This window comes from Corylus avellana, chromosome ca7 (genome assembly GCF_901000735.1).
Source record: "Corylus avellana chromosome ca7, CavTom2PMs-1.0".
Lineage (NCBI taxonomy): Eukaryota > Viridiplantae > Streptophyta > Magnoliopsida > Fagales > Betulaceae > Corylus > Corylus avellana.
In genome coordinates this window covers 27,031,728-27,051,386 of record NC_081547.1, presented here as the reverse complement: position 1 = coordinate 27,051,386, position 19,659 = coordinate 27,031,728, and the positions used below count along the sequence as shown (strand labels likewise).

At 37.2% G+C, this 19,659-nt stretch overlaps 3 protein-coding genes across 4 annotated transcripts; all 3 read left to right on the top strand.

Moving 5' to 3' along the window:
• Positions 1-204: 204 nt before the first annotated feature.
• On the top strand, positions 205-2,303 carry LOC132186029 (small ribosomal subunit protein uS8z/uS8w). Its single transcript, XM_059599801.1, has 4 exons — positions 205-316; positions 1,213-1,353; positions 1,446-1,606; positions 1,990-2,303. Exons 2-4 carry the CDS (start codon positions 1,221-1,223, stop codon positions 2,086-2,088), a joined length of 393 nt encoding a protein of 130 aa, XP_059455784.1. The 5' UTR covers positions 205-316; positions 1,213-1,220; the 3' UTR covers positions 2,089-2,303.
• A 3,555-nt stretch (positions 2,304-5,858) lies between these two features.
• Positions 5,859-10,369, top strand: LOC132186741 (ras-related protein RABE1c-like). Its single transcript, XM_059600768.1, has 8 exons — positions 5,859-6,270; positions 7,589-7,661; positions 8,187-8,287; positions 8,739-8,804; positions 9,093-9,190; positions 9,502-9,564; positions 9,652-9,744; positions 9,918-10,369. The coding sequence occupies exons 1-8, from the start codon at positions 6,198-6,200 to the stop codon at positions 9,999-10,001; spliced, it is 651 nt and encodes a 216-aa protein (XP_059456751.1). The 5' UTR covers positions 5,859-6,197; the 3' UTR covers positions 10,002-10,369.
• A 1,555-nt stretch (positions 10,370-11,924) lies between these two features.
• On the top strand, positions 11,925-19,458 carry LOC132186260 (uncharacterized). 2 transcript variants are annotated; one of them, XM_059600145.1, is made up of 9 exons: positions 11,925-12,034; positions 12,636-14,202; positions 14,376-14,602; positions 14,742-15,074; positions 16,343-16,589; positions 17,003-17,131; positions 17,208-17,423; positions 17,598-17,721; positions 18,917-19,458. In XM_059600145.1, the coding sequence occupies exons 2-9, from the start codon at positions 12,652-12,654 to the stop codon at positions 19,153-19,155; spliced, it is 3,066 nt and encodes a 1,021-aa protein (XP_059456128.1). In that variant the 5' UTR covers positions 11,925-12,034; positions 12,636-12,651; the 3' UTR covers positions 19,156-19,458. The 2 variants fall into 2 exon arrangements, with proteins under 2 accessions (XP_059456128.1, XP_059456129.1); XM_059600146.1 differs by having other exon boundaries at positions 12,566-14,202.
• Positions 19,459-19,659: the final 201 nt, after the last annotated feature.

Sequence of the window (19,659 nt, the reverse complement as noted above, 5' to 3'; positions counted from 1 at the left end):
GTTTGCAAAGGCTCTGAGCCCAGCATGAGCGCTGTGGCGTTTAGCCTATTGACCTATAATTGGGCTGAGTGGGAGATTTAAATCCGGCCCATTTATATCCCGGCCGAGTCATGTTCTTATCTGTGCTTTATGGGCCAACAGAGGACAAACTGTCAGAGCCCTAGTTTGAGGGCAAGTTAGTACATTCACGTGTTGGGCAAACCAAATATAGGCACGAGGGTTTCCACACTTTCTTTCTCTCAAAGCCCCCCAAGAAACCCTAAAAACTCTTCGGTCTTGGAGGCGCCTCTGCTCGGCTGTCTCTGCTTTCTATACGGTACGCACGAACCGAACAGAAACGAATCCTCAAGTGTTTGAACTTCGATTCGCCCTGGGGTTCCTGTTTCTGATTTTTTTTTTTTTTTTAACTTAGTCTGTTCGGTCTGTAATTCTTTTACATATGTGTGATCCACGGTTTTGTTTCATTTTTGACGCTCATGCTTGTTTCTTGTTTCTGGGTTTTTGGTTTTAGTTACTGCTATGTGCTTTTGGTGGGGAATCGAAAAGTAAACTACATATTTTCAATCTAAAAATGGTTTGCTGGTCAGTGGATTTGATTACAACTGATTTAGTGAGCTGGTTGAGTTGATGACCGCATGATATTGCGTTTGCTACATGATGTAAAATTTTGACGAATTTGTGGCAATTCATTTGATGGACCGCCAGAATGGGCTGTAGATGATAGGTTTTTCATGGGAACGCTTTCTTTGAAACTGTTGTTTTTTGTCCATTCTAGGTTGTTATATGTATGGGCGTATATGTTCAATGTAATGCTTGCAAAAGTTTTTGGCTGGTTTGCTGTTGAATGTTACGCGGTTTTTTTTTTTTTTTGCTTTTTGGTCTATTTTTTTTCTTCCATTAATAGCTTGATTTGAGGGTTGCTGCTGAAACCATGAATTTTAACAGGTTAGAATGAGGTTGCACTATACCTAATATTTGGGATAAGCCATGTTAAGTGATTGGTTTGTGATGGGTTTATTAATGAACGGGTAATGTGACTGAGCTTTTGAATGACATGAGAGATGGCCATTTTAAGTGAATTGTTTGTATACTTGACTAACAAAAATTCAAAAGGGAAATTTCAAACTTTTTTTTAGTTGTTGCTTCAAGCGTATTTTGTCTGCTTGCTAAAGCTTTGTTGTTGTCATTGACATGTTTTATTCAATCATGTAGCGGAAACAATGGTGCGAGTGAGTGTTTTGAACGATGCTCTTAAGAGCATGTACAATGCAGAGAAGAGGGGGAAGCGCCAGGTCATGATCAGGCCATCCTCGAAAGTGATTATCAAATTTCTTCTGGTTATGCAGAAGCATGGTATAGTAGAGATGGAGATAACTTTACAATTTTGTTCTACTTGTACAATTTTTAAAAGTTTTACATTTTGCTTATTTGGTGTTGCTCTATAGGTTACATTGGGGAGTTTGAGTATGTTGACGACCACAGGTCTGGCAAAATTGTTGTCGAACTGAATGGAAGGCTTAACAAGTGCGGGGTTATTAGTCCTCGTTTTGACGTTGGTGTTAAAGAGATTGAAGGTTGGACTGCAAGGTTGCTCCCCTCAAGACAGGTTAGCATCAGAATCGTTTTGTAAATATGTTAGAAGAAGTTTACCAGTTTTATCATGGCTGTGAGCCTACATGTAGGATGGCTCTTGATAGGTCTGGTCTTTCTTAGTTAAATTCCAACTTCAATTTGATGGGGTTTTGGTTTTTTTTTTATTAAACGGTAGAGTTATGAAAATTGACTGGATTAGGGTATAGTAATATTCATATAAAAGGTTAATATTATCATTAAATGTCTTAGGTTTGCCCTGTTGATATAAAACTTTATGTTTTAGGTTACTTAAGCCATTTAAAAGGGGACTATGATGTGAATTACATTGTTAATTTATTCTTTCAGAATTATACAGGCTTTTTCCTCCTGACCTAAACATATTTCTGAAAACTGCAGTTTGGTTATATTGTGTTGACGACTTCTGCTGGTATCATGGATCATGAAGAGGCTAGGAGAAAGAATGTTGGTGGTAAAGTGCTTGGTTTCTTTTACTAGGCTGAGTTTGTGTCGGGAATGGCCAAAATTTTTCTGCTTGTGAGGAGTTTTTTGGTGTATTTTGAACTCATTTTAATATAGGATAGTTCTATGTTTATTTGGATTGAGTGTTTTTTCTCTATTTGTGGGTACTGGTGTCTATACCCACATTAATGGAAGACTTTAATGTTGCATTGTGTTCACCTTATCTAAATTGCAGTACTATGTTTACTTTATTTATGGAATTCATTTTTAGGCTTCGATCATTGAAGTATCAGCATGGCCAGTAATTCTTGAATCCGTCAAATGTTACTGGTGCTGTGGGATAAGCCCCATATTGCTAACTCTAGCGTCACTTCGGTGGTTAGATGGCTGCTTCCCATACAATGTTCTTACGAAATCCCTTTTTCTTTCCTTTGGATTAAGATTGTTATTCTCTCCATAACCCCCTTTGAATAGGTAAAAAGAGCCCCATATTGTTTAGGCCTTGGCTTTGCTATGTATATGCTTGCCTGAGGTAAAAGAGATGTCTTATCTAGTCCCCCTTCCCCGCTTTCTCTGTTTCTGCAAGGCGTCCATCATTTGGCTAAGACATCAACCGATAGTGGAGGCACTTTCTACATCCTGATGTAATATGGAAGGTCTGAGACTCTGAGTAACCTTTTTCCGCAATGACTTTTGTATACCGTGCTGGTGAAATTTTTTTATATAAACGGGGTTTATATGCAAGCCGTCAGGTTATGAATTCGGTGCTGTGGATGGAGTATTTCGTGGAACCACAGCACCGAATCCATTTGCGTTGCTGTATCTCTTGTACGTTAATGTCGATCGAGTTGGAACCACAGCACCGAATCCATTTGTGTTGCTGTATCTCTTGTACGTTAATATGGATCCATTTGTGTTGCTGTATCTCTTGTACGTTAATGTGGATCGAGTATTTCGTGGAACCCAAACGAGTAGAAGTGAAGTGACTTCCTCTCATGTAAGATGCCAGCCGGTGAACAAAGTTTTCCTCAAAATTTTCCAATCCAATTCTGATATTTTCACACTTAAAACTTTTACATGCATTTCTTTTATTCCTTTTTAAAAACACATGAGAAGTGACGTTCTTTATATTTTTGCCCAATGTAGAGGTGGTTGTCGTCCCCGTTGCTTTTGAAAATACGGAAGTGACCAATTTTACATTTTGCGGTTGTCTAATTGGAGAGTATGCCGCGTTGTGTAAGATTGGAATCAGTTGTGCTAGAACCTTTATTGGACACTTGATAAAAAAAATTGAAGTTCAATTACTTTTATATGGAGATCCCAATCTCGTTTGGCATCTCATTTGAGGCTAGATTGCTAGCAGTAATTCTAATTTCATTGTGCAAGGAACCTCGGAGATGTCACACAAAGTGGTAAATGAGCTAAACAATGTAGCATTGTAAGCATTTTGAATAAATGGGTGTGTTGTATTTTATCCAAATAACAAAGTCATCGATGGAAAATCATACCGTTTATTGTATCATTGAGAATCAAGATGTACGAAAAACGAAAATCTTCCAGACAAGAGAACAGACAGGATAAAAGCAAAAAACTATGTTGTTCCCATAATTACTCATTTGGGAAACAGAGATTTGCAGAGTAAAATAAAAGGGGTAAAAGATGTGATACTGTTAGAGAAGTAGAAGATAAGCACAAATTCTAATACAAGAGACATGAAAAATAATATAAAGAGAGATACATATGCAGTATGTCGACATTGCCAAAGATTGTAGTTGCCCTTAAAGGTGCAAGTGTCCCATCAGGACCTAACTTGGAGGATGAGTCTCTTCGTTGTCGTCCTCGTCCTCATGGCTGCTGCTGCTGCTGCAGCTACTACTGCAAGCCTCCAAGCCCATAGAATTCTGATGGGAATCACAGTTGATGCCGAAGAGGATGCCACAATGAAGACAAGCCTATCATGTCGTGGAAAGTTGAGAAACATGGCGCTGTTAGTGGCCTTTTTGTAGGTGAGGGTGAGGGGCGGAAGAGGATCTTCTCGGTATCCTCTCGGGATATACCTCTAAGCACAATATTTTTTTTACATTTTCTTCTGCTTACTTTTTGATAACCCAACAAAGAGACTTGTAGGAATTTGGGAATATACGTGGTCCGTTACTCTCATCACTTTTTCCTTCTTTGGCTTTTTCAAATTTACGTACAGGCAGCCAACTCTTAACTTGTTATCGATAAAATATTAATTATGTGGTAATTTTTTTTTTTAATATGTTTAAGTTTTTAAATAATTAATAATTTAATATGGTATATAAAAAAATTGAGTTTAAATCTTGTTTTCCTAATTTGTTTTACATTTTAATTAAATACTTCATTTACAATGACTAGACAATAAAATGTGTGATTGAGTTTGTCCTTTGAAGTTGAAATATATGCAATAATGCAATGAAATGCATGTGAGGATTTTTTATACTCTTAAAGAATGTTTGGGATTGTGTTTAAGAAATAAAGTTTTTAAGTCAAAAATCGTTTTTAGCAAAAATTTATTTGTAAGCTTTTACAAAAAGTGCGTTTTGGACCTTTTGGCCACTTTTAGAGTAAAAAAAATAAAAATCAAAGAAGTAGTTTTAGAATTTTTATCAAATAGGCCAGCTTTTGATTTGGCACAATTTCTTTTTAGGTATTAAAAATACTTTTTACCATTCATAACGCAATCCAAAAAAAGACTCTTAATCCAAAAAGAGTGTGGGAGATCCTAAAATTAATAAAATCATTAACAAAACAACCGAAAGTACAAAATATTCATAAAACACTTAAAATTGCTCCCTCAATAGTGACTTTCTTTGTGTGGACGGCGACGGTAGAAAAGATCCTCACTTTGGAAAATTTACGAAAGTTGTGTTATATGTGTAAACACTGGGGAGAGTCCATTGACCATCTATTGCTACATTGTGAGGTTGCAAATGAGGTGTGGAGTGTTTTATTTCAATTCTTTGGAGTGAGTTGGGCCATGCCGCGAAATGTGAGTGATATCTTAGAAATTTGGAGGGGTCAATTGGATAATAGGCATGCTTTGTGTATGTGGAGGCTCGTCCCATTATGTATGATGAGGTGTTTATGGCGTGAATAGAATGCACCCAACTTTGAGGATAAGGAGAGCAACATGATTGAGTTGATAAAGTTGGCATTAAATACTTTGTTCTCTTGGAGTGGGACTTGGTTGAACTCGCATAAGTCCACCTTTTCTGATTTCTTAGAGTTTTGTAAATCTTTTTCTAGTCAATATGGGTTACCCTTTATACCTATTGTATACATGGGTTGCACCCCTCTGTACGTTTTGATAATACACTTATTACTTATATATATATATATATATATATTACATTAAAACATTAAAAATTATTAACAACAAACAAAGCCTATCTTTGTGCCCAAGAAACTTAAAATAAAAATTTAAATAGATGAGTATCATTACATATCACACAAACAGATTCAATTATATATTATAAAGCTAATATGACAATGTTTAATAGCTTTTAAATTAATCTTTGTTAAAAAAAAAATACAAACTATATTTCACACCTATATCCACATGACACTGCAAATCAATTTTTATATCAGCATTTGTTAAAAGAAAAAGATTAACAATGATAAATTAATAATTCCAAGATAGTGGAATAATAGTATATTATATAGCCTTATTAAAAGAAATATTTCATAGCTAATTAGAGTTGTTATCAATTTTGTGAGATATTTATTAGACGTTTTGATTGTCAAGTAGATGTGCAATGTGGCAGGGAAGTGATGGAGTGCATCCACAAGAAAGAAAGGACCCGAGTCCACTCCTCGTCGAAGAACAGTTCAGCACCCACAAGTTGTACGCGGAGAGAGAAACAGAGAAAGCGAGAGACCCACAACTCAGAAACCAAAGACGATTGGGTCGTCTCTGAATATGTCGCCGACTACTTGGTAACCAGCGCCAAGGCATTCTCCCCTGTCTCTCTATCTCTCTCTTTCCAATCCCGATTTCTTACACTCCGGCTTCTGCGATTGTATACACGTAATATATATATATTCGGTTTGTTGCTGAGAGAGTTAGAGAGAGAGAGACAGAGTGATCGATTTTGTGGTTGTTTGAGGTTGCTGATAAATCGATGGCTGCACCACCAGTCAGGGCTCGTGCCGATTACGATTACCTCATCAAGCTTCTCCTTATTGGTGACAGCGGTTTGTTTTTCTTCGCTTTCTTCTTCTTCTTCTTGGTTGGCTTAAAAAATGGAGGAAATGAACATGTAGAATCGAAAAGTTGTGAACTTTTTGATCTTTTGTTTTATTTTATTTTGGTTGTTTTTCTTTATTATGGGTGCATTTCTGTATTCTATTTGGTTTGTGAACGAATGGGTATGTGATCTCGGATGCTATTTGATTGTTTTTAGGTTGTTGGGTTCAATTTGATGGCTGTAAATTTTATGGGAATTTTCACGTTTTCTCTTTAGGTTGTTGATTCTTGGTTTTGTCCAGCTTTGTGCTATATTTTCCTATGTGCTTCATCTGTACTGTTGTTTTTGGCTTATGAATAAACTGAGTGAGAAGCATTCTGTATTGAACCTGGTTACAACAATAATTTGTCTGGAACCGAAATAGGAGGCAAGGTTTGGTAATATGTGGGGCTTAATTTTTATGGGTTTACTCGAAATAGAATGTTTATGGTTTGTAAAGGGGTGTGTGTGAGTTATAGACATGGTATGGACATCTCTCTTTAGTAGTATAGCAGAAAGTGATATATGATGAGTAACATACAAGTTTTTTTTATTTTTTTATTTTATTTTATAATTTTTTATAAATAAGTAATTTATTGAAAATCACAGAGAGCGCAGCCTAGTACACAGGAAGCCCCACTAAAGTCAAATAGAGGAACATAAAAATAAAAATTGAGACATGGTGGAAATCTTAGGCACACTACAAGTTTGTTACCTCAGTGTTTGTAATAGGTTGTACTGCATAATAGAAAACAGTGTTGAACCCCGTGTTTGTTTGGATCTGCCTATTTTTCATTGCCGACGGGTAATGATTATGTTAAAATCTTGAGGTTTATTTGTTGTCCCGTTCTCTTCTTTTTAAATTCCGAAATCATGCAAAGGCCTTCTCTTTTTTAATTCCTTTTGGTTTTCTTTTTGTTACTTGGTTGAGTTTCCTGGATTGTCTTTTGGTTGTTGACACAATAAATGGGGCACAAAGTCTTGAAAAATATCATTCATTTTTATCATGCGTATTTGAGTTAGTTCATGTTACATGACATTCTACCATTCTAGGCATTTTTTCGTTGGCGTTACCTGCCATATCTGCACAGAGCATTGTAGCTAGTATTTAAATTTAGGGACGGGATCTCTGATCTTAATGCCTCCTTTTTAAGCAGGACATGGACACTTGAATTATATGCTAAAACTAAGTGCTTTAAATTCCTAAAAAGTGGGCAAAATAACATGCTAGGTTATAGTTGAGTTTTTGTTCCTGGTTATTTGACATTCTTATCAAATCTCTGCAGGTGTGGGCAAGAGTTGTTTGCTTTTGCGCTTTTCTGATGGTTCCTTCACAACCAGTTTTATTACCACCATTGGGTTTGTATCCTTAGAAACTATGGAATTTTTATATCTTGAAATGTTTTAGTTGATTTGCATCACGCAAACGTGGATGTCAAGATGAGGATTAGGGATAATTAATTGTGGGGCCTCATTATGTGAGTTATGGGGCAAAAATTTAGGAAATTGAGTGATTATTGGCCTTTGTTTTCGTCCTATTTATATGCTGGTATAGAATGAAGTCAACATTCAGATGGTATATAATCACTCAGTCACCGTCATGCTCATAGCTATCTAAGTGCACATGTATTTATGTATGCATGCATAGATTTTGCCCATGAGCTCTAGCTCAAAGGGCACCTCCTCCTCCATTTGTAAGCACAAGATGGAGGGCATGGTCATGGGTTCAAAAACCATTGGGTGTGTGTTTTTTACCAATAAAAAAATGGATGTATGCATGTATTCTTTTGGGAAGAATAGGGGCTTGTTTGAGCTGAAAAATTCAGAAGCTCCATTATATGTTTCTTAATATTTCTGATTTTAATATTATATTTTTCTCGACAGCATTGATTTTAAGATAAGAACCATTGAGCTTGATGGCAAACGAATTAAATTGCAAATCTGGGACACAGCTGGTCAGGAGCGGTTTCGAACTATCACTACAGGTTTGTCTTTTGGGTTTTCACTAGTTACCTCTTCGATGTCTATGTGGGTAGATTGTGTTTTGTAGTTTGTTTCCTCCTTATTTGGAAGTTAGTGTTTCCTTGGATAAGATGCTGTATTGTCATTGTCCATGTTCAAGCTTTGGCATTGTAAACTCACCTAGCCGTTGACCCTTTCATTTAGAGAATCAAGAAAATGATTTCTTCTGAAAGCATGAACACAAATATAATAGCTTAGATGGTTATGATACCATCTGGTTCATATTGGACCTTTTGATGAAGTCCCACCATATAGCTGGTTCCCAGACATCTGTGCTTGCTGGCATATTAAATGGGAGGTCCAATATCGACTTGTAAGGTGGTTCATTTTCAATATCATTTTTACCTGACTTGCATCTTGTATTATATTTAGATGGTAGAGGAGTTTTCTTATATATTTTGTGCTCTTTTGCAGCTTACTACCGAGGAGCCATGGGTATTTTGCTGGTGTATGATGTTACTGATGAGTCATCATTCAACAGTAATCTCTCTTTTTGTCTTAGTCTGATTTGGATTTTGTGCATAGCAATGCCCATTAGTTTATAGTCTTCATACTTTGGTGGCTTGGTCAGCCATTCTTGTTGGATATTGTACTATGATATGTACGTATTATTTCACTTTTTGTTGCCATCTTTTAAAATTGGTATTTGTATAATTTTCATTTATAGTTTTAGTTGTGGTTTTTTTTTTTCTTCTTGTTGTTGTGCCTTTGATATTAATACTATATCTCTTTCAATTCTTTATGGAGCTATCTTTTCTTTCTGTTCAGATATTAGGAACTGGATTCGCAACATTGAGCAACATGCATCTGACAACGTTAACAAGATCCTGGTGGGAAACAAGGCTGACATGGATGAAAGCAAAAGGGTAGGTGTTTTGTGATTAATCAACTCGCAGCAAATGTTGCCTTTTCACCTGGTGGGCTGGATTCTGAGTTCATTGATGGAACATGCTCCTGCTTGCATAAATGATACACTCTATTGAATAAAATGCAACCACCCTAAAAGTATGAGAGAAGGGTGAATTGTGGATGAATATGCGACCCTGTAGCCTGAAAAGCTGCTGACTGGGCTAGTATATGATCCTTTCCTCATTCTCTTTATCCCTCTCTGTATTTGTGTGCATGCCCATGTGTTCTATATCGTTAACTATAAAGGAAATTCTCTTACTTTTCCTAGGCTGTGCCTACCTCTAAGGGTCAAGCTCTTGCTGATGAGTATGGCATCAAGTTCTTTGAAACTGTAAGTGGCAACATAGTGTCAAGATGTAATCTACGTTTTAAAACCAGTCTTTCTGTTCTGCTTATACCATAAGAATATGTTCTGCAGAGTGCAAAGACAAATATGAATGTGGAGGAGGTTTTCTTTTCAATAGGGAGGGATATTAAGCATAGGCTTGCAGAAACTGATTCCAGGGTTGAGGTGTGTGCTTTTTTTTCTTCCTTTGTTTTGTCTTTTCCAACTTCTTTTTGACTTTCTATGTGATCCATTCTTTTTCTCCTTTTAAAAAGCAATAGATTTGGGCCATCAGACATGGGAATCCTAGCTTATTCTTTTTCTCAAATTTTAACGGACTCATTGCTTTGTGCTTTCAGCCTCAAACGCTCAAGATTAACAAACCAGACCAGACAGACAGTGGTGGTCAAGCTGCACAAAAGTCAACTTGCTGTGGCTCGTAAATGGAGAACGTGGGAATGTTCTCATAGTGGCACTCATTTGGGCGAATAAGCAATTCTGATGACTTTGTGCAGGTTGCATGTATCTGCTCCTGTTACTTTTCTGTAGTTCCAGCCTTAGTGTGTTAAAGTCAGTATTTTTTTCAGTGAAGTTGAATTAATATAATAGTAAAGCCATTCTGTCTTTCTTTCCTTTTTCATTCTGGATCCCATTTTGGGGCTTGAGATCATCGACTTATTTAACTTGTATTGGTGTAGATAGATATTCAGCACCAACTTTGCTCTTACTAGAAAATGCTTAGGTGCTCCAACTTATATATGTTTTCAGAAATAATATAAAAGGGTGAAAGCTTTGCATCAATGCTTTTACATTTCGCATCTTGTCTCTGTGATTGTTTTCCTCCGACTCAATTTGGAGAAAAAACTTTGTTCCTTTTATTGATTACGAGGTTGGTATTAGTATTGGCCTGAGAAGTGATCTATGTATGTTTCTTGGTTTTGTGTTAATTCTATTTTAAAAAATGGACCTGTTAAGCCAAATAAAAAAGTATTGTTTCAGTGGCTGAATCTTTATTCTAGTCCTCAGAACTTTACCCTGTTAAGTATTTTTTGGTTAACATTTATCAATAAATTTAACATCAAGCCAAGGGAAAATATTCTTGCAGAACATATAATCCAATAGTCCATCCCTCCATAACTCTACCTAGATAGATACAACTCTCGTCACAATAATGTTCTTCAAAATTGGATGGTTCTGAATATTAAAAAATAGGTTGATTTTCTTTACAAAGTTCAATGTTTGCTTCTTAAATACCTGTGACTTTTTCAAAAGCCATCTGAAAGCAGCAAGCTCTGCTTTGGCTAGCCTGTCCCAGTCATTGTTGTAGTGCTGGATTTTTCAAACTTCTGGTCAAACCTTCTCATGTAACATAGGTACACGTCATCTCAGACGTAACACTTGGACATTGTAAGCAAAAAATAATACAAATTCAATTTCATTAGCTGGTCCAAACAAGAAATTCTGAAATCTATGTTCAATCTTGCCAGGCCTTTTGCTTGACGCAGGGGCTCCAAAAGGACCAAAACCATAATTTTCTCATCCAAAATGTTTTTTTTTTTTTTTTGGGCTTTTATTGTCGACAAAGCAGGAACGTATGGGCATGCCCTTCTCGGTCTCTTCTTGACTCTATCCTTGTTCCCACAAGAAAATTTTCAAGTAGATAGGTAAGTACTAGAGTGTAGGTTCAAATATCCACAATGGAGAATTCTCGTGTGTCTGATTAATATAAACCATCTTGGTTCTCATTGATGCCCCGGTGGGGCAGGCGGTTAAGTAATAGGTCAGCTAGTCTTGAGACTGCGCTTGCAGTTTTCGTCGTCTAAGTCTCTCTTGTGCAGTCTCCCACAGGTTGGTGCTACTATGGTTACGCCCGGCTATAATAGCCACAATTGGTCTCCTCCTCCAACCTTATTGCTAAAAAAAAAAAACAAAAGATCAATATTTTCTTCTTACCTTAAAGGCTTGTATTTCTTATGATCCTCATAATGTTTTGACAAAAATTGGTCCACAAGCACCTTTATTTGTAATTGGATCAGTGTCACTTGTGGTTTCTGCCATAGGAAAAAAGGATCTTAAGTAATTGCTTTGAAGAGTGCATTATTGCATTGAGTTTTCAAAACAATTATAAGAATAAGTAAAAGCAAATATCCGAAGTTATTAAAAGAATAAGTAAAACAATTATTCTTATTATTTATATAAACAATTATAATTTTTTTTTTGGGCGTTTATGATATGATAAAAATACTAATTTTTAGGCATTATTACATAGTCAAACCGGGCCCACCGATTCAGAATTATAATTTTTTTTTATAAAAAAAATCCCATAAAAAAAGAAAGTGGTGATGTAAAATCTCTCAAATTCGAGAATAAATGGGAAGAAACGAATAAAGAGCCACAACGTTGGGCTCAGACAGAGTCTTCACCGTCGCTTCAAAGCGTTAGGGTTTCTCTCTCTCGCGTCCGCGCGCACTTTCAGGTACTCATTTTCCTTCTTCACAATCTGCCTCTTTTATATCGTCTATTCCGTTTCTTTTTTTTTTTTTTTTTGCTGAAACTCTTAGGGATAGTTGTAGCTGTTCAGCTGGAGAATCTTTGTTTCTCTCTCTGTCTCTTGGATTTTTGCATGTATGCAATTTGAATGTCGATTGGAATTTGCTGAAACTGTTAATTTTTGTGTTTGTGTTATTGTTCTTTTTTTGAGAAAATCAAACCGACTTTTAAACTTGTTGTTTCATATTGATCGGTTATTTTTGCATTTAATTTTAATGTTCTATGTGATCTTATTTTCATTACTGTATGTAACTTTGATCTCCTGAAATTCAATTGTTGCTCTTTTGTTTTCTTATGATTATATCATTTATTTTGGAAATATTTTTTTAAGAATATATATGTATGTATATAGATGTACCTTTGCATATATATTGGGAGTTTATAATATTAGAAACGTCCTATTCATTTATTTATTTTATTTTATTTCATTTTCATTTGTTAATTAGTTTTTTTTTAGCGCTAGAGAACATTTAGATGTTCATCTTTGAACTTTGAGAAACTTAGTGGGCCGTTGTTTTTGTGGATAGTTTTGCATCGATAGTGATGGGTTGGTTTAGAGCTGGGTCTGGTGTAGCAAAGCTTGCTATTAGGAGAAATCTATCTCAGGGTGGATCATATGCAGCAAGAGCACGAATCCTCCCCTCACAGAATCGGTATTTTCACACCACTGTTTTTAGATCGAAGGCTCAAGCCGCACCTGTCCCTCGTCCTGTACCCCTCTCTAGGCTAACTGACAGCTTCCTAGATGGGACAAGCAGCGTCTACTTGGAGGAGCTTCAAAGGGCTTGGGAAGCTGACCCGAGTAGTGTGGATGAGTCATGGGACAATTTCTTTAGAAATTTTGTGGGTCAGGCTGCCACGTCCCCTGGAATTTCAGGCCAAACAATTCAAGAGAGTATGCGGTTGCTGTTGCTTGTGAGGTCCTACCAGGTTAATGGTCACATGAAAGCCAAGTTGGATCCTTTGGGTTTGGAAGAACGAGAAATCCCTGAAGAATTGGACCCTGCTCTTTATGGATTCACTGAAGCTGATCTTGATAGAGAATTCTTTTTGGGTGTGTGGAGGATGTCTGGGTTTTTGTCTGAGAACCGACCTGTGCAGACCCTTAGATCCATATTGACCCGGCTTGAGCAGGCTTACTGTGGGAGCATTGGGTATGAGTACATGCACATTGCAAATCGTGATAAATGTAATTGGTTAAGAGAGAAGATTGAAACCCCAACACCGATGCAATACAATCGGCAGCGCCGGGAGGTAATTCTTGATAGGCTGATATGGAGTACACAGTTTGAAAACTTTTTGGCTACTAAGTGGACAACAGCAAAGAGGTTTGGGCTTGAAGGTGGGGAGACTCTGATTCCGGGCATGAAGGAGATGTTTGATAGGGCAGCAGATCTTGGGGTTGAGAGCATAGTTATTGGAATGCCTCACAGAGGAAGATTGAATGTGTTGGGTAATGTGGTTAGGAAGCCACTGCGTCAGATTTTTAGTGAGTTTAGTGGTGGCACAAAGCCTGTGGATGAAGTTGGGCTTTATACAGGAACTGGTGATGTCAAGTATCACCTAGGAACTTCTTATGATCGACCAACTAGAGGTGGAAAGAGAATACATTTGTCTTTGGTTGCAAATCCAAGTCACTTGGAAGCTGTGGACCCAGTTGTTGTTGGAAAAACTAGAGCAAAGCAATATTACTCAAATGATATGGACAGGACCAAGAATATGGGCATTTTGATTCACGGAGATGGTAGCTTTGCTGGGCAAGGTGTAGTATATGAGACCCTACATCTTAGTGCTCTTCCAAACTACTCTACTGGTGGCACTATACACATAGTGGTGAACAACCAAGTTGCCTTTACAACTGATCCGAGGGCAGGCAGATCTTCACAGTATTGCACTGATGTTGCCAAAGCCTTGAATGCCCCAATATTCCATGTAAATGCTGATGATATGGAGGCAGTTGCTCATGTTTGTGAGCTTGCAGCTGAGTGGCGCCAGACTTTCCATTCAGATGTTGTGGTTGATTTGGTGTGTTATCGCCGTTTTGGTCACAATGAGATTGATGAGCCATCCTTCACACAGCCCAAAATGTACAAGGTTAGCCCTTTCTCTTCTGTTTTCTGATGTTTTGTTATTCTTGTTTGATGTGAGTTACAGTCATAGAATTTTTTATCTTTTCTTTTTTATTTTGCCATGATTATCCTAAAATTTCTTGTACTGCCGCCCTTTAGTTAAGTCAATAAATTTCTCAGTTGGTTGAGTGCTAACAGGTTATCCGTAATCACCCATCAGCTCTTGAGATCTATCAAAACAAACTTCTAGAATCCGGGCAGGTGAATAAGGAAGAAATTGATAAGATACAGAATAAGGTCAATACAATCCTCAATGAAGAATTCTTGGCCAGCAAAGATTATGTTCCCAAAAAAAGGGACTGGCTTGCATCTCACTGGTCTGGCTTCAAATCACCCGAACAGCTTTCACGTATCCGAAACACTGGGTATGTCTTGTTTTCTGTTTGGAAGGGGGGGTGGGGGGAGAGAGGGTTTCAATTTCCATTGCAAGTTGGCTGTCTCTGACTATGTATATGTATGTATGAATAAATGTATTTATAATGAAATTGCTTTGTTGATATACAGTGTAAAACCAGACATTTTAAAGAATGTTGGCAAAGCAATCACAGTCTTTCCAGAAAACTTTAAGCCTCACAGAGCAGTGAAGAAGGTCTATGACCAACGTGCTCAAATGATTGAAACAGGTGAAGGCATTGACTGGGCAGTTGCAGAAGCACTTGCTTTTGCTACATTGCTAGTAGAAGGTAACCATGTTCGATTGAGTGGTCAGGATGTTGAAAGAGGTACATTTAGTCATCGCCATGCAGTAGTTCATGATCAGGAAACGGGGGAGAAGTATTGCCCACTAGACCATGTTATCATGAACCAAAATGAGGAGCTGTTTACTGTTAGCAACAGGTAACCTGTGGCAACTTTCTTCTTTTGTAAGTAATTCATAACTATATTAGCCTTTATGTCTAACAGTATCTTTATATTCGTTTTCATTTATGTTTACTGCCAACTACTGCTGTATATTGGCTTTATGGTGTTATGATGCTAACTCTTTGCAAAATATTAATAATACATTATGCGATTGCTCTACCGCTCTCCTTTTGCTGTAAAAAAACTTTTCATGTAATTGATTAATTATGTATTATAATTTCTTGTTTAGGCTATGACAGCCCTGATATGTGGCTATTCCAGCATGCATCTTGGATTACTTACCTTATGTAGGAATGTATGTCCAAGTTTTGTGTGTGATAGGGATGCTATTGGATTTTTCCATCTGCAGATGCAGTTTCAGTTTGTTTCCCCTTACCAGAATAAAAAATAACGTCAATAATATATAATGGTCTTGTGTTATTGTTAACTTTTAAGGTTGAATAATTTACTGTGTGAGACTTTATATTTCATGCTTGCTTGTTACTGCAACTCTCGATATATTATTTTTTTAAAAGTAATTCTAAATACTCAACTCCCATGGCACTCTTATCCTACTGGGCTGATGCCCATTAGCCCTTGGATTTTTTTCTTGTCTAATAAAGACTGATGGACACTGCCACATTAGCTCAGGCCAATGGGATAAGAGTGGGATGAGAGTTGAGTATGAAGCATTACTCTTTTCCTAATTGAATGTGAGAAGTTCTTTTATCTCTTTTGATTGATTTACTGTATCAGCCAAACATCGGAAAATCAATATTTTTTTCGTAAAATATTTTCAACTGAAAACGATTTGATTATATGATTTGTTTTATGGCGAAACAAATGGAGCCTATTGTTAGAAAGAAAGTGATGAAATTAGATTATATGATTCCTTAGATACCCTATTTTGAACAATTAAATCCTTTGTTTTATGGCGAAACAAATGGAGCCTATTGTTAGAAAGAAAGTGATGAAATTAGATTATATGATTCCTTAGATACCCTATTTTGAACAATTAAATCCTTTGTGATTTTTCTAAGTGCTCTTCTATGCTGATAGAGATTGTACATAGATATAGTCCGTGAGATAGTATATACTTCTTCTTCCCAAATTTTCATACTACAGGACAGCTGTTGGCTGAAACGTAAAACGGCCGCTAAAATCCATATAACTTCAAGCACACTGAATAATTCAAACTCGTTTGGGGTTCTTGGCTGTTGGCTTTTTAATTTGTCACTCACATGAGCAGCATATGTTTTGTGCAGTTCTCTTTCAGAGTTTGGGGTTCTTGGCTTTGAGTTAGGTTACTCTATGGAAAATCCGAACTCGTTGGTAATATGGGAAGCTCAATTTGGCGATTTTTCTAATGGGGCTCAAGTTATATTTGATCAGTTTTTGAGCAGTGGGGAGTCCAAGTGGCTTCGTCAAACTGGGCTAGTTTTGCTGCTTCCTCATGGTTATGATGGGCAGGGTCCTGAACATTCTAGTGCACGGTTGGAGCGTTTTCTTCAGGTACTCCTTCCAAAGAATTAATGCTGTTATTTATGTATACTAATGGAGTGCTTTTCTGTTATTTCATTCTACATTGCTTTTCCTTCTCTCTCTCTCTCACACGTGCATACACACGTGTATGTTCACTTTATTAGTCTGTGCTTGTGATGGAGTTGAGAGGAGACTGTACGTATAGCTACAGTGAAGGAACTCTAAAGCTAATTATATATGTTATCAATTATCTTAAACAGCCCTTGATTCTCCACCTTTTGTGCTGCAGATTCTCTGGCTTGGTTGAGAACAACCTTTAATTTTACTCTTCCCCCCCTCCTCCCCGTTGCCCTTCCCCGCTCTCTTAGATCCCCATGATTTATCATAGTCAATATTATCCATCATATTTCTGAGCTTTTATTTACTGTTAAATTTTATGCTAGATGAGTGACGACAATCCTTATGTTATCCCTGAGATGGATCCCACTCTTCGGACACAAATTCAGGAATGCAATTGGCAGGTTGTCAATGTCACAACTCCTGCTAATTACTTCCATGTCTTGCGGCGTCAAGTAAGTGCATCTAAGGATTATGGATAACTTTTCAGATTGATTTTTTCTTTTCATGATTTTCTGTTTCATTCCCCAGATACACAGGGAATTCCGTAAGCCACTCGTTGTGATGGCTCCTAAAAACTTGCTTCGTCACAAGGACTGCAAATCCAATTTGTCTGAGTTTGATGATGTCCAAGGCCACCCAGGTTTTGACAAACAGGGGACAAGATTTAAGCGCCTTATAAAGGACCAGAATGACCACTCAGACCTCGAGGAGGGTATTAGACGGCTGGTCCTTTGCTCTGGAAAGGTCACACTTCTGACTTATTTTTTTTTCCTTGATTCTTTTATTAAATACACAGGGTCCTTAAGGTTATATTACTTCAGTATTTCTTTTATATCCTACTTGGGGGGTTGTGATTTCAGATGTTTTGGTTTTGCAGTAAATACCAGATCGACCTTATTGCAAACTTGTTTCTTGCAGGTTTATTACGAGCTTGATGAAGAGCGGAAAAAGGTGGATGCTAAGGATGTTGCAATATGTAGGGTGGAACAGCTTTGCCCCTTCCCATATGACCTCATCCAGCGAGAGCTGAAGCGATATCCAAGTATGTATTTTGAACTTGCAACAAAAAAAAAACATCTATTATGTTTAAAAAGGATTAGCTCATCAACCCCCCATCCCTCTTGACTTACCAGCCATGTGTCACTTCTATTATTGTAAAGTTTGGATTTAGTTCTCGAGTGCCAAAACTTAAATCTGACATTGGTTACCCAGTTTCTTTTATTCATATTAGGGGTAGGCACTAAATCCACTGTGCATTACTGTTTCCCCATGGAGAAATATGAATATAGATGGGCATACAGATTTATCAAAATATATATATATATATATATAGAGAGAGAGAGAGAGAGAGAGATGGGCATACAGGATCATCTGGGATGATGCTTGATTAATCCATTATCCATTTAATCTTTTGAACCGGTGAAAGAACCAAGTAATTATTGAATACATAGCTAAAATAATGGTGAATTTTAATGGGTGCAATCCTAAAGTGCACGCGCCGTTCAACAGGACACAATCTTGTTGGAGATTGAATTTTACGGATAAATACAAAATTAGTTATTTGGTTGCACATTCACAATTAGTTCCCAATGGCATAAAAATTGGCCGAGGGCTCCTTGTAGTAAGCAAAAAACACAATCAAGTCTTGCACCCAACTTCCATTCAAATTTTTGATGGAAACCGTTAAATTCTGCATCAGCACCAATCTTGTTGTAACATATGTCACAATACAAAATTATAAAATATAAAAAGAAAAAAAAAGTATAAATATAAAATTAAAAAGAAAAAATAGAAGGAAAAAAAATGTCTAACCACCGCCTAGGCCAAATGGAGGTTGGCTAAACCACCCTCAAGGGTGGCCGAAATCACCCCCTTTGAGCATATCTGGAGGTTGGCTAAACCACCTCCATGACTATTGGGGGTGGTTCAGTAATGATTACCACCAACTTTGGCCATTAGGGGGTGGGGGTTGGGGTGGTTCATGTAGGATGTTATATATATATAAAAATCACAGTATGATTGATGCTGACGTGATATTTGACGGTTTCCATAAAAAAATTGGGTGAAAGTTGGGTGCATGGACCTATTCGTGTCTTTTGCTTACAAGAAGGAGCTAATTGCAAATATGTGCGATTTTGCATTTATCCCTAAATTTTATTGGTGTTTGACCAATTCAAGTTCTTTCAAGTTCTGTTGACAGCATGAGGCTCTGACTTAATTCTTCTTTGATCTGTTAGATGCGGAGATTGTTTGGTGCCAGGAAGAGCCAATGAACATGGGTGGATATAGCTACATTGCACCCCGCCTTTACACTGCCATGAAAGCACTGGGCAGAGGTTCTATAGAGGACATCAAGTACATTGGCCGTGCTCCATCTGCAGCCACAGCGACTGGTTTCTATCAGGTTCACGTTAAGGAACAGACCGAGCTTGCGCAGAAAGCCGTGCAGCGTGAACCAATAAACTATCCTTTTTAAGTTCTTTCCGAAAATGATTTTGTGAGAAGAAAATTTACACATTTAAGGGTTTACCTCTACTAGTCTCCCCGAAGATTGACCTTTTCTTTAAGCGTGTTACAGTTTCACCATTCCCTTCAGCCAAGGGACGAGGGCATTTCACACCAGTTGAACTGCATCTAAGAGTATACTCCTAATGTGATAGCAAAGAAAATTGTTCAGAATTGTAATAATAACAACCTGGAAGCTGCATTATCCTTATTACTAGGAGGCTTTGGAATACCATTTTTCTACAATATGGTGATCGATATATCAGTTTTTTCATTGGCAAATGCTTCTGCGAATCTGTTGTTGGTTTTGCGTATGTTTTTTTCCTAGTGTGAGGCTGTCAGCAATGTAAAGCAGCAGTCTTCCGGTTGACGCTTTGTCTGAAGATGACATTTTAATTAGCTGATAATAATAAACCCATTTCAAGGATGTCTACTTTAACATCCTTGAAAGCTGGTGTTGTCATGTTGTGTCCTA